Source organism: Scyliorhinus torazame, chromosome 6, assembly GCF_047496885.1.
Source record: "Scyliorhinus torazame isolate Kashiwa2021f chromosome 6, sScyTor2.1, whole genome shotgun sequence".
NCBI lineage: Eukaryota > Metazoa > Chordata > Chondrichthyes > Carcharhiniformes > Scyliorhinidae > Scyliorhinus > Scyliorhinus torazame.
Genome location: NC_092712.1, coordinates 184,584,864 through 184,599,074, shown reverse-complemented (window position 1 = coordinate 184,599,074; position 14,211 = coordinate 184,584,864). Strand labels below are relative to the sequence as shown.

Below are 14,211 nucleotides of genomic sequence, written 5' to 3'. Positions count from 1 at the left end.
TCTTTCCACTAGAACTCTTCTAAACAGTTGTGCTTATTATACAGTCGTGCTGGTTGGCTGCAGTTTTTTTTTTTTTTTGAAGGGTGGTCGTGGATTGTGTTCTTTTTGTTTACAACTATTATTTTGTGGGTTTTTTTGCAGCATGGAATGACTCCTTTGATGCATGCTGCATATAAAGGCAAAGCAGAGATGTGCAAGCTGCTCCTGCAACATGGTGCTGATGTGAATTGCAATGAACATGAGCATGGTTATACAGCTCTTATGTTTGCTGGACTCTCAGGTAAGCTCTTTGTTTAATGTTATTTGTCATGTTGCATTGAAAGGACCCCTGGTTGGATGCAATTCAACAGAAAAGTGCCTAACTGTCATTTTGGGCACGATTGGAGATTGCTTCTTGGCAGCTGCGTTGGTGAGATCGCGACCCATATTTAATGGCAATTGGTGCCGGAAATGAGTCACTACGAGCTTCTCGCCATTACTGACGGTCTTGCCATCTGATTCACCAGATTTGCCCCTCAGCGTCTCGCCGCTATCGAGGGGGGCTTTTAAATGCCCCCTCACCACTCACTCCCAGTCAACACACTAACATGGCAGCACACAGACCTGATCCTCACTTTGGTAATACCGACCTGGCCAGGCTTCTCTAAGCCTTTGATAAGAGATGAGACATGGCAGCGGACAGACCTACTCCTCGCTTGGCGAAACGCCCTAGCCAGGCTTCTCGAAGCCTATTACACCCGAGGGGGGTTGGAGGACCGGCAGCAGGACCATCAATACCGCCTGAGAGGCCGTGGCGATGGCTGTCTGTGGGCAGAAGATGAACGACCTCTACGGAGCTGCTTGTTCCTCCGGCCCACCCGCACTGCCCCTTCATGTCGAAGTGCGGTGTCCACACATGCCACCTGCTATAGATCCCCTGACCCATCAAGAGTGCGGCTCACAGTGCCCTTTCTTTGTCCCCGCAGGAAAAGATAGCTCATAACAAGTGGAAAAAGTCCAAGACTGGCAGTGGAGTTCCAGAGATCCGAGTCCTCACCCTCTATGAGGAACAGGCCCTGGAGATGGCGGTGTTGTCCATGGAGAGAGCAGTCACCGACAACATGGTTGGCCTGCGCCGCAAAGGTGAGGATCCACTGCCCCTTCACCTGATGACCAGTCTCAAATGAGTTGTTCATGTCAGATAAAATGATCCTCCCCGCTCACTGACCACATCCATTGGCTGGCAGGATCTCCATCTGTTTGGGCTAGGCCATCCAAGGTGGTATCTCTCCCCACCATCATCCAAGAGACCACACCCTGAGGAGAGCGCCGAGGAAACCACCATTGAGGCGTCACGGCCATTACTCCCACCTTTCACCAGCACAGAGACACACACCTTGATGTGCAGCATTAGTGGACAGGCTTCTGTGGCACAACCTGGTGAACACCATACAGTTGTTGATGCACATCAGGTGGAGGCAGGAACATCCAAGGGAGTCAGCAATCGGAGGTCTCGGTCAGATGCTGAGCCTCTGGATAAGGTGATCCCAGAGCTGATGCATATGATAGGACCATGAGATTCAAGGGGGGTGGGGGGGGGGGGGGGGGGGTCAGCGACATTCCAGCGAGTGCATAGCTGATTGGAGGAGTCCTAAACACTACGGGCGCAGGAAATGATGCCGACAATGTATGGCACCGAGACCAACACTGCAAGGGTGGCGACAGCAGTGGAAAGGCTGGTGCATGACATCAGCGTCTTGAGTGGTGATGTCCAAGACATGGGTCAGTCTGTGTCGACCATGGCTGAGGGCCTCGACATCCTGTCCCAGTTGCTGAGAAACATGTCCCAGGCGCAGGTGGGCATTGCCGAGGCACTGTAGAGCGTGGCACAGTCACTGAGGAGCATCACTGAGGGTGTTGACACCATGGCGCCGACTATGGGGAGCAGCCAGGACTAGCAGAGTCAAATGATGCAGGGAGGAGGAAGCACTGATGGCCAACCTGGGGCCTGCCACCAAGGAGAAGAAGGCAGTCTCCAGTTCCTCCAAAATTCTCTTCTCCCCCCCCCCCCCCCCCGCCTCCTCCTCCTCCTCCAGACACTGATGCATCTCAAGAGCAGTGGGCAGAACATGTTTGGCATGGCGGCGCCTGTGACCCTGGTAAGCCATCCGAGGCCCTCTGCTCCAGATCTTCCAGAGGACATCGGCAAGGACATCAAAGGCCACCAATGATACATGAATGGGCAGGGAGCAGAGGGATACAGATCCTTAGAAAATAGGCGACGGTTTTAGATAGAGGATCTGGTACGGCGCAGGCTTGGAGGGCCGAAGGGCCTGTTCCTGTGCTGTAATCTTTCTTTGTTCTCTTTGTTGTTCTAACGTGGAAAGCAGCAGGCTGCCTCCACCTCTGATGTGCATCCTGGGGACACACCTAGATGCAGCTGTAAGACCAAGAGAGAGGATCACTGAGTGGACATGGCGGGGAGGGGGATCACTATGTGTAGCTAGGAGAAATGGAAATGTCAAATGTTCACGATTAAAACTTTACACCTGATACATATGTAGCCTATGTCACATTAATCTTCACGGCGGACCTGCCTGCACACCCACCCCATGGGGTGGCCTGGCCCCACCAGGTGGAGATCCTGCGAGACAATGGACATGTGGCCAATGAGCGGTAAAGATCATTTTGACTGATATGTACAACTTACTTGAGACAGGTCTTCTGGGTGAAGGGGCGGTGGATCCTCATGTCTGCAGCGCAGGCCAACCTCGCTGTCGGTGACTGCTCTCTCCACAGACAACCCTGCGAGCTCCAGGGCCCATTACTCATTGTGGGGTGAGGACTTGGAGTCTCTGGTACTCCACCCAAGTCTAGGTCTTATCCCACTAATTATGGCAGATACCGTTCAGAGGATGGGTGTGAGCTCGCTGTCAGCAGAAAGGCAGGAGTCAGACTTTGGCATGAACTGCGGAGCACCAGAGCTTTCCTCACAACGAGTTGGCATCACTCTCCTGTATTGTTTGTACATTGCCCCACTTATAGTGCCACCACAGGCCCATTACCCTGTTGTAATATTACACAGACCTTGGGACGGTGGAACAGGGTCGTCAGCGGGAGGAGTGGGGGGTGGGGGCGGTTGGGAGGAAATGGGAGAGGAGGGGAATCGAGTGGCGGAAGCAGAGATTGGTTGGGGGGGGTAGGGGGAGAGCATTGAGCTGATGAACTAAGCCTCGTCCAATGAGAATCGGGCGAGGATGAGGGCCTTCCTAGTTCTCCGGGCATGCCGGACACTTGCCACTGCCTGTCCTCCATCTTCCAGCTCCACCTGCGTGTCCTCCCTGGGCTGGTCTTCCATCTTGTCCGATGAAGCTGCATCTCGTTCATACCAGGTTGTGGAGGGCACAGTAGACCAACATAGAATGGGAGAGCCTCTGGGGGTGTTCTGCACGGTAGCACAGTGGTTAGCACTGTTGCTTCACAGCACCGCGGTCCCAGGTTCAATTCCTGGCTTGGGTCACTATCTGTGCGGAGTCTGCACATTCTCCCCGTGTTTGTGTAGGTTTCCTCCGGGTGCTCCGGTTTCCTCCCACAAGTTCCGAAAGTTGTGCTGTTAGGTGATTTGGACATTATGAATTCCCTCTGTGTGTCCGAACGGGCGTCAAGAGTGTGGCGACTAGGAGCTTTTCACAGTAACTTCATTGCAGTATTAATGTAAGCCTAATATAGATTAGATTAGATCAGGTCTCGGTCTCGGTCTCTGGCCTTCACACTGGTGTCATCAGCCAGGACATCAGAGCCAACCTGTCATCTTGGGATGGTCCTCGAAGATGCCGGCAATCTCCCAGGCTGTAGCTGTCATGCACATGCCCTGATTCGGAGGTGGTGGTCGCACACAAGCTGAACATTCAGGGAGTGGAACCCCTTCCTGTTAATGAAGGGCACTCCCTGATGTGTGCAAGATGACATGCTTGCAATCAATTACCCCCTTGACCTGGGGCATCCTGGCAATGGCAGACAATCGTGCAGTCCAGGCATTTTGGTGCACCTGTCCAGCTCAAGGTTAATCTAGTCTGCTGCCTGGATATACAGGACATTCGTAACCTCAAAGATGCACTTGTGGGATGCCGCACAATTCCCTGCTTGAGCCCTGGAATGAACCAGTTGCATCAAGGATCAGGGCTGCAGTGACCTTCACAGCCACTGGGAGTGGGTGTCCTTCTCCTCTGCAAGGACATGGCACAAGTGCTGCACTATCTCTTTGTTAAGACGGAGTTTCCTGCTGCACATGCTACCCGTCATCTCCTTGGAAGCCGAATGACGCCTGTATACTTTGGACCGTTGCTGGCGTCTCCCTCTGAATTCCTCCTCGGGCTGAGGGGCGGCTGGGTCTTCAGGGTATGCAGCAGCCCCCTGCACATGGGTACCGCTTTCAGCCTGCGTCGACACTGCTGCCTTCTTCGGTGCCTGGCCGTCTGGGCTGCCACCAGCACAAAAGAACAAAGAAAAGTACATCACAGGAACAGGCCCTTCGGCCCTCCAAGCTTGCGCCGACCATGCTGCCCGTCTAAACTAAAATCTTCTACACTTCCGGGGTCCGTATCCCTCTATTCCCATCCTATTCATGTATTTGGCAAGATGCCCCTTAAACGTCACTATCGTCCCTGCTCCCACCACCTCCTCCAGCAGCGGGTTCCAGGCACCCACTACCATCTGTGTAAAAAAACTTGCCTCGTACATCTCCTCTAAACCTTGCCCTTCACACCTTAAACCTATGCCCCCTAGTAATTGACCCCTCTATCCTGGGAAAAAGTCTCTGACTATCCACTCTGTCTATGCCCCTCATAATTCTGTAGACCTCTATCAGGTCGCCCCTCAACTTCCTTCGTTCCAGTGAGAACAAACCGAGTTTATTCAACCTCTCCTCAAAGCTAATACCCTCCATACCAGGCAACACCCCTGGTAAATCTCTTCTGCACCCTCTCTAAAGCCTTCACATCCTTCTGGTAGTGTGGCGACCAGAATTGAACACTATACTCAAGTGTGGCCTAACTAAGGTTCTATACAGCTGCAACATGACTTGCCAATTTTTATACTCAATTCCCTGGCCAATGAAGGCAAGCATGCCGTATGTCTTTGTGACTACCTTCTCCACCTGTGTTGCCCCTTTCAATGACTTGTGGACCTGTATACCAAGATCTCTCTGACTGTAAATACTCTTGAGGGTTCTACCATTCACTGTATATTCCCTACCTGTATTAGACCTTCCAAAATGCATTACCTCACATTTGTCCGGATTAAACTCCATCTGCCATCTTGTCGCCGAAGTCTCCAAAGCCCTCCTGGATGCTCCTTACAAACTGCCCCGTCCAAGCCCCTAATACTAAGTGAGTCCCAGTCAATATTGGGGAAGTTAAAGTCTCCCACCGCAACAACCCTGTTGCCTTTACTCCTTTTCAAAATCTGTCTACCTATCTGCTCCTCTATCTCCCGCTGGCTGTTGGGAGGCCTGTAGTAAACCCCCAACATTGTGACTGCACCCTTCTTATTCCTGATCTCTGCCCATATAGCCTCGCTGCCCTCTGAGGCTTCCTCCTGCAGTACAGCTGTGATATTCTCCCTAACCAGTAGCGCAACTCGTCCATCCCTTTTACCTCCCCTCTATCCCGCCTGAAACATCGCAAGGGTAGCCCAGATGGGATTGACATAACCAGCCATCTTAGTATACTTACAAGGAATTGGAGAAAGAGAGAGACTGACATTCAGTTAGGACTTCCATCCCAGGACCCTTGAAACCCCCAAGCCTCCCCACCCTTGCGTGTCCCACTTTCTCTGAGTGCCATCCAGCAAGCCAGTTTGCTGGAGAGCCTCGCTCTGCACACTATACTCTTGCCAGGCACGTTAGGGAGACCGTGCTTAGGTGCTCTCCCCTAATTCTCACACACCTTCTTTGGTCGCGAGGATATCCCCATTGCTGAAGCCCAGCTCTTGCGTGTTTGATTGTTGGCTGTTGTCTTGATGGTGCTGATGCTTCTGGAGGTCAGGCAAAGTTCAAGCTTCAAAGTTTGATTGAAATGTGATACAACAATCATTGAGACGTGGTACGTGTATGCACGAGAATCCACTTGAGAATATTTTGTTTATTAAATGGTCAGCAGAATCAAAGATTTGAAAATCAATCTCGGAACGTTCCACATATCACAGTAACCATTAAACAATAAGGAAAAGTCACTTTTGGTACCAATACAAAGATGTATAAACTCATTTTCACAAAAAAACACAAGTCATCACCCCTCGCAGGTTCCTCAACAGAAATGGAAGAGAAGCCTGAAAATGTGTTATCATGTCCAGAACTTTATTGTAGAAACGATCTGTTCATCACGGTACTGCTTGTTTCACGTATCAGTGCCATTCTCCATCCAGAAGCAGCAGCTATGCAGGCTCCACGTGGCCCAATCTCACTGTAACCAAGTCCTGACATCTACATATTCCACTTGTCTTCTGGATTCGTACGTCCCCCTGAGCCTGGTGTCCCAAGTATCTTAGAAAAATGATGTCCTTCATTCCGGCTGCAGAAAAGGAATGAAACCGCAACAGCAGCCTCCAGGTATTTGCAGCCACACGCAGCAAACACCACCTGCAACTGTGAAATGCACTCACAATTAACAAGACCAATTCCACATTAGCGATATCCTTCAGCTGTGAAGCTAGAGATTGCTCAAAGTCAAAGGGAGTTAAAATGATCTTCAGCATATAACCAAGAACAGGGATCTCTCCTGGATTTTTTTGGTGGGACAGAAAGGCAGCAGCTGCAGTTGCCCCTGTTATGGGTCTCCACAATATTAAAAGATGGCTTGAATGCAGATGAAAGGCCCCTCACCCCCTCCCTCCCAGCCGAGGGCCGATTCCTGACCTGGAACGCTTCAGCATTCCAACCAAGCCCAACGCCCCTGAGGGGGGGGGGGGGTCATTCCAACCAAGCCCAACGCCTCTGAAGGGTGGGGGGGGAGAGAGAGCTACATGAAGGAAAATGGAAATGGCTACTCACCTGCTCAGCTTTCCTCAGTAGCCATTGTGCCAGCTTCACGTTTTAAAAAAGGAGTACTAATCACACCCGCGTGATTTCTTGCTGGGGAGCCGGTTAATTCCAGCGAGGCCGTTGCATTCGACTTCAACCTTGCTAATGAGATGGAAATTAATGCAAATGAAGGTTAATGATATGTTCAGCATATTTGGGTGTGAAGATCAGGAGCGGGCTGGTTACATAGCAAATTGATTCACGCCCGTCGCAAATCTCTATTTTGGTCTTTCCCGCCATTTAACCGGCACGCCCAGTACGGCACCAGGCTCAACACGCTGATTAAGTTGTGCCCGGTATTGGATGAATGGGTTGAGTTCTTAACTTACAATAGCTCATAAGAACTAGGAGCAGGAGTAGGCCATCTGGCCTCTCGAGCCTGCTCCGTCATTCAATGAGATCATGGCTGATCTTTTGTGGACTCAGCTCCACTTTCCGACCTGAACACCATAACCCTTAATCCCTTTATTCTTCAAAAAACTATCTATCATTATCTTAAAAACATTTAATGAAGGAGCCTCAACTGCTTCACTGGGCAAGGAATTCCAGATTCACAATCCTTTGAGTGAAGAAGTTCCTCCTAAACTCAGTCCTAAATCAACTTCACCTTATTTTGAGGCTTTGCCCCCTAGTTCTGCTTTCACCCTCCCAGTGGAAACAACCTGCCCGCATCTATCCTATCTATTCCCTTCATAATTTTATGTGTTTCTATAAGATTCCCCCCCCACCCACATCCTTCTAAATTCCAACGAGTACAGTCCCAGTCTACTCAACCTCTCCTCGTAATCCAACCCCCTGAACTCTGGGATTAACCCAGTGAATCTCCTCTGCACACCCTCCAGCGCCAGTACGTCCTTTCTCAGGTAAGGCGACCAAAGCTGAACACAATACTCCAGGTGTGGCCTCACTAACAGCTTGTGCAATTGCAGCATAACCTCTCTAGTCTTAAACTCCATCCCTCTGACAATGAAGGACAAAACTCTATTTGCCTTCTCAATCACCTGTTGCACCTGTAAACCAACTTTTTGCGACTCATGCACTAGCCCACCCAGGTCTCTCTGCACAGCAGCATGTTTTAATATTTTATCATTTAAATAATAATCCATTTTGCTGTTATTCCTACCAAAATGGATAACCTTACATTTGTCAACATTGTATTCCATCTGCCAGACCCTAGCCCATTCACTTAACCTATCCAAATCCCTCTGCAGACTTCCGGTACCCTCTGCACATTTTGCTTTACCACTCATCCTAGTGTCGTCTGCAAACTTGGACACATTGCACTTGGTCCCCAACTCCAAATCATCTAATAAATTGTGAACAACTGTGGGCCCAACACTGATCCCTGAGGGACACCTGAGCGATTGATTAGCTACTAGCTCATAGGAGATAAAGATATATATATTATAGTTTTATAGTAATAAATATTGGTTGGGAATATTCTCACCCCTTTGCATAGCCTAAATTAAATCGTAGCAAAAGGAACTTTCTATGATGCAAAGAGGGTTTGTTATTATAATAGACGAACCACTGGAATCTGTCTTCCCGACCTGACCAGCAGAGATGACAGAATGTGCTGATTAGAATTTTCGAGCCAAACAGATCTTCAAATCACCCTAATCCATTCCATATCATTGTGAATATGGCCAATGTTGTGTGTCTGTTGCCTCTGGCTGTGTGGTGGTTTGAGAATAAACTATCTGCTCTGGCTGTTCCTTTTGCTCCTTGTCACTTATTCACCAATTGTGAAATGCCTCTGTGATGGTCTCTGCGTGGAAGTGTATCCCTGCACGTGTATCCATTCTTGCTTACTCTCTGAAGCATTGATTCCATCCAGTTCCCCTTTTGTGAGTTATCTAAGCTGTCTTTATCCTTTTAGATATCACAATTCATTTTACGCCTGAAGATGTACTTGTTTGGGGTGTGATGAAACGTCTGTGAATATAGAAATTGTGAACACTTTGCACAAAGTGATGGAAACTACAAACAAAATCTGCTTTACACTACAGATCCTTGTGCTATTTTACATAACAGGCATGGCATTTACCAAGTATTCCCCTCACATTTTAGATTCTTCAAGCTTTGTAATCCACAATTTCCTAAATTCGACAAGCTGCCCTGTTGCTGCATTAGACCGTGATTCTAAATTTGTGAGTCATATGCATTCATTCTTTTGTAAAGCAGTACAAAGCAATCTGACAATATAACAAAGCCAAAAGTTAATTTCATAAAATAGTGAAACTGAGCAGCGGAGTTACATATTGAAATACATTTGCAAGATCCTACAGAGTTGGACGAATCACTATTCATTTTCCAATCTCTGAAACCATTGTCAAATAAAAGGAAAGGCGAACCAAAAATGTGATCACGAAACCACTGTTGTGCATTTCCTGTCATCTAGCCAAAGAAGGCAATGTCTGAAAATAGATCATTGACCTGTTTCTTCGGTAATAGGAACAGGAATAGGCCATTAAGCCTCTCCAACCTCTTCTGCCATTCAGTTAGATCATGGTTGATTCATTGATTGCAGTCTTCAGTTTCAATTGCCTTGTATCCCCAATCTTTTGGGGAAAAGAGTGTTCCTAATTTCACCCCTCAATTTCTAAGCTTTAATTTTAAGGTTACATCCCACCAGAGGATCAACCCTATAAAATCCCTTTAATTTATTAAAAACATTAATTAGATCACCTCTTAATCTTCTAATCTTGAGGAAATATGAGCCAGGTTAATGTGACCTATTAATTTAAACCTCAGTTTATTTGGGTGAATCTGCAGTATACTTTTCCAAGCCCAGTCTATCCTTGCTGAGGCTTGGTGCCAATACTGAACACACTATTTTAGATGGGATCTGGCCAAACCCCTGTACACATTCAGCATCACTTTCGCACACCAAACCCCTTGAGATAAAAGCTAATACTCCATTCGCCTTTCGATCGATTTTTGTACCTGTGCACTAGCTTTTTGTGAGGCATGCACAGAAACCCCAATTTCTTTGTTCCTGTAGAAAGGTCATTTGGATCCAACTAACTGTTTCTCCACAGGTGCTGTCAGACCTGCTGAGTTTGTCCAGCATTTTGTTTTTATTTCCGATTTGCAGCATCCACAATATTTTGCTTTTATTATCTCTTTGCTTCTGCATGGTTCTTTAGGCTTTCACCCGGAACACAATATTCCGATTTTTCTGTCTTGAATCCAAAGTGAATGCCCTCACACTGTCCTGTACTAAACTCATCTGCCACTTGTTTCACGCACTCAATTTGTCTATATCCCTTTAAATTCCTGCATCTTTATGTATCACAACTTCATGTGTTTCCTAATTTAGTCACATGCACAAATTTGGATGTACATATTTATTAAAATTACTGATATACCAGCAGAGACCCATGGATATTTGCAGTGTAATTAGTACCTTCATGACAACAGTACTTTTTAAAATCCGCTAATTCATTCTTTCCTTCGTATTCTTTTCATCCCATCCATATATGGTAGGAAGCCGAGGCCTCATAAAGATCTGTGATGTTCAACTCTCATTACATCCTGACACTTCTATCCCAATTCTCTGACCCAAATTACAACCAATTACCATATCCTGTCACAAGGTTACCACCAATTCTGTGTGCTTGTACTTTTTGGATATGGACAGTAGCTTCTAACCACAACTTTTTGTATTAATTCAAGGGATGTGTTGCTGGCTAAGCCAGAATTTATTTCCCACCTCTAATTTCCCTTGCGAAGGTGGTGGTGAGCTGCCTTCTTGAACCGCTCCATTCGTATGGTGTAGGTACACCCACACTGCTGCTCGGGTGGGAATTCCAGGATTTTGACTCGGCATCAGTGAAACAACAGTGATATATTTCTAATTCAGGACGGTGAGTGACTTGGAGGGGAACTTGCAGATGCTGTGACCGCATGTGTCTGCTGACCTTGTCCTTCTAGATTACAGTAAGAAGTCTTACAACACCAGGTTAAAGTCCAACAGGTTTGTTTCAAACACTAGCTTTCGGAGCACTGCTCCTTCCTCAGGTTAATGAAGTGGTATGTTCCAGAAACATATATCTAGACAAAGTCAATGTTTTGAATGCAAGCATTTGCAGGTAATTAAGTCTTTACAGATCCAGAGATAGGGGTAACCCCAGGTTAAAGAGGTGTGAATTGTCTCAAGCCAGGACAGTTGGTAGGATTTCGTAAGCCCAGGCCAGATGGTGGGGGATGAATGTAATGCGACATGAATCCAAGAGGCCGTACTCATGTGTGCAGAACTTGGCTATAAGTTTCTGCTCAGTGATTTTGCGTTGTCGCGTGTCCTGAAGGCCGCCTTGGAGAATGCTTACCCGGAGATCAGAGGTGAATGCCCTTGACTGCTGAAGTGTTCCCCGACTGGAAGAGAACATTCCTGCCTGACGATTGTCACACGATGTCTGTTCATCCATTGTCGCAGCGTCTGCATGGTCTCGCCAACGTACCACGCTTCAGGACATCCTTTCCTGCAGCGTATGAGGTAGACAATGTTGGCCGAGTTGCACGATTGGTACCCATGTCGATGATCTGGCACGTCTTGCAGATTGCCATGGCAGGGTTGTGTGGTATAGTGGTCGCTGTTCTGAAGGCTGGGTAGTTTGCTGTAAACAATGGTTTGTTTGAGGTTGCCCGGTTGTTTGAAGGCAAGTAGTGGGGGTGTGGGGATGATCTTGGCAAGATGTTCATCTTCATCGATGACGTGTTGAAGGCTGCGAGTACAGTACTTCCCCGTAACGGAGAAACTACAACATCTTCTTCGCAGCCTTCAACACGTCATCGATGAAGATGAACATCTTGCCAAGGTCATCCCTCAAACAAACCATTGTTTGCAGCAAACTACCCAACCTTCAGAACAACGACCACTACACCACCCTGCCATGGCAATCTCTGCAAGACGTGCCAGATCATCGACATGGGTGCCATCATTACACGTGAGAACACCACCCACCAGGTACGCGATACATACTCGTGCGACTCGGCCAACGTTGTCCATCTCATACGCTGCAGGAAAGGATGTCCCGAAGCGTGGTACATTGGCGAGACCATGCAGACGCTACGACAATGGATGAACGGACATCACGCGACAATCGCCAGGCAGGAATGTTCCCTTCCAGTCGGGGAACACTTCAGCAGTCAAGGGCATTCAGCCTCTGATCTCCGGGTAAGCGTTCTCCAAGGCGGCCTTCAGGATGCGCGACAACTCAAAATCGGTGAGCAGAAATTTACAGCCACGTTCCGCACACATGAGTACAGCCTCAACTGGGACCTTGAATTCATGTCGCTTTACATTCATCCCCCACCATCTGGCCTGGACTTGCGAAATCCTGCCAACCTGGTGTTGTCAGACATCTTACTGTGCTCACCCCAGTCCAACGCCGGCATCTCCACATCACTTCTAGATGACAGCAGTCGTGGGTTTGGAAGGTGCTGTCTAATTGGGATATGTTGAGGTCCATGTGTTAAATGCCCTTTATATTAAAAAAGCTGCATTCTGTTTATTTAAAAAATGCTTCATCAGGCTGCTTTATTTTCTTTAGGTAGTAAAGAGATAACGAGGATGATATTGGAAGCTGGATCTGAAACAGATGTTGTAAACTCTGTTGGACGAACTGCAGCACAGATGGCTGCCTTTGTCGGTAGGTTATTGGAAAGTACAAGTATATAGTTTTCTGTGTTGCATATTCCTCTTCAGCTCTAACCTACCAAGATTTTAAAACATGGTGTTATGAAAGGGATTAAATACGTAAAATATACTTGAGTTAATATTATCGGTACTTGCATAAATTATGGAAATATATAAGTAACTGTTGTTAGGGTCAGGGGAGGAGAAATAATCTGAAACTCTTACTGCCTGCAATTGATGTTTTGTTTGGGAAAGGTAGACGCGTGGTCAATTTAAAGAACCAGCAGCAGATTTTGGTGGAACTAAATAAAGACGATTACTGATTCACATATACTCAAAAATCTAAATGTTACACCAATCACACACCACACAGACAAGAATGACTGTATGCAGAACAATACTTTTCACAGTACCTCGGTACACATGACAATAAACAACTCCAATCCAAAGATACAATTGTGTGGCGCAGTGGTTAGCACTGCTGTATCATGGCACTGAGGACCCTGGTTCAATCCCGGCCCCCGGTACCTCTTCGTGTGGAGTTTGCATATTCTCCCCGTGTCTGCGTGGGTCTCACCTCCACAATCCAAAGATGTGCAGGGTAGGTGGGTCAGCCACGCTAAATTGCCCCTGAATTGTACAAAGGAAAGATACAATTCAAGAAAAGAATTCACTTTTACAAGTGTTAAACCAACTGTGGTGATATGCCTATGGGCGATTTCATGGATGGTGTGCGGCCTCTGTCTGCAGCTCCGACAAGTCTGACACCCCAAACATGGCCACTAAGGGACAGGGCTCCAGCTCACTTTTCAGAATTGCCAACATGGTGCTTACGAACGAGACCCGGCACCCCACAAACTTAGAACACAACCAGAATATGTGCACATGGTTGACTGGACCCCCTCCACAGTTCTTGCACTTGTCCTCCACTTTCACAAAAAAAGACTCGCCCTGGATCTAATCAGATTAGCCCTATACACTACTTTAAGCTGTATTAAGCCAAGCCTTGCACACAAGGACCTAGAATTCACCCTCCACAGGGCCTCACCCCCCCCCCCCCCCCCCCTCAACACCAGCCAACTCATCCTCCCACTTGGCCTTAACCCCTCTACTGATACTGCGTCTTTGGACATATTCAACAAAGAACAAAGAAATGTACAGCACAGGAACAGGCCCTTCGGCCCTCCAAGCCCGTGCCGACCATGCTGCCCGACTAAACTACAATCTTCTACACTTCCTGGGTCCGTATCCTTCTATTCCCATCCTATTCATATATTTGTCAAGATGCCCCTTAAATGTCCCTATCGTCCCTGCTTCCACTACCTCCTCCGGTAGCGAGTTCCAGGCACCCACTACCCTCTGCATAAAAAACTTGCCTCGTACATCTACTCTAAACCTTGCCCCTCTCACCTTAAACCTATGCTCCCTAGTAATTGACCCCTCTACCCTGGGGAAAAGCCTCTGACTATCCACTCTGTCTATGCCCCTCATAATTTTGTTTACCTCTATCAGG

General features: G+C 47.7%; 1 protein-coding gene across 1 annotated transcript in view; it reads left to right on the top strand.

Moving 5' to 3' along the window:
- The window catches only part of ankmy2a (ankyrin repeat and MYND domain containing 2a), a 78,562-nt gene that overhangs the window by 52,740 nt on the left and 11,611 nt on the right, over positions 1 to 14,211 (top strand). Inside the window, exons 3-4 of the mRNA XM_072509170.1 lie at positions 142 to 280; positions 12,613 to 12,711. Of these exons, the coding sequence (XP_072365271.1) occupies positions 142 to 280; positions 12,613 to 12,711 (238 nt within the window). The remainder of the gene's footprint in view (positions 1 to 141; positions 281 to 12,612; positions 12,712 to 14,211) is intronic.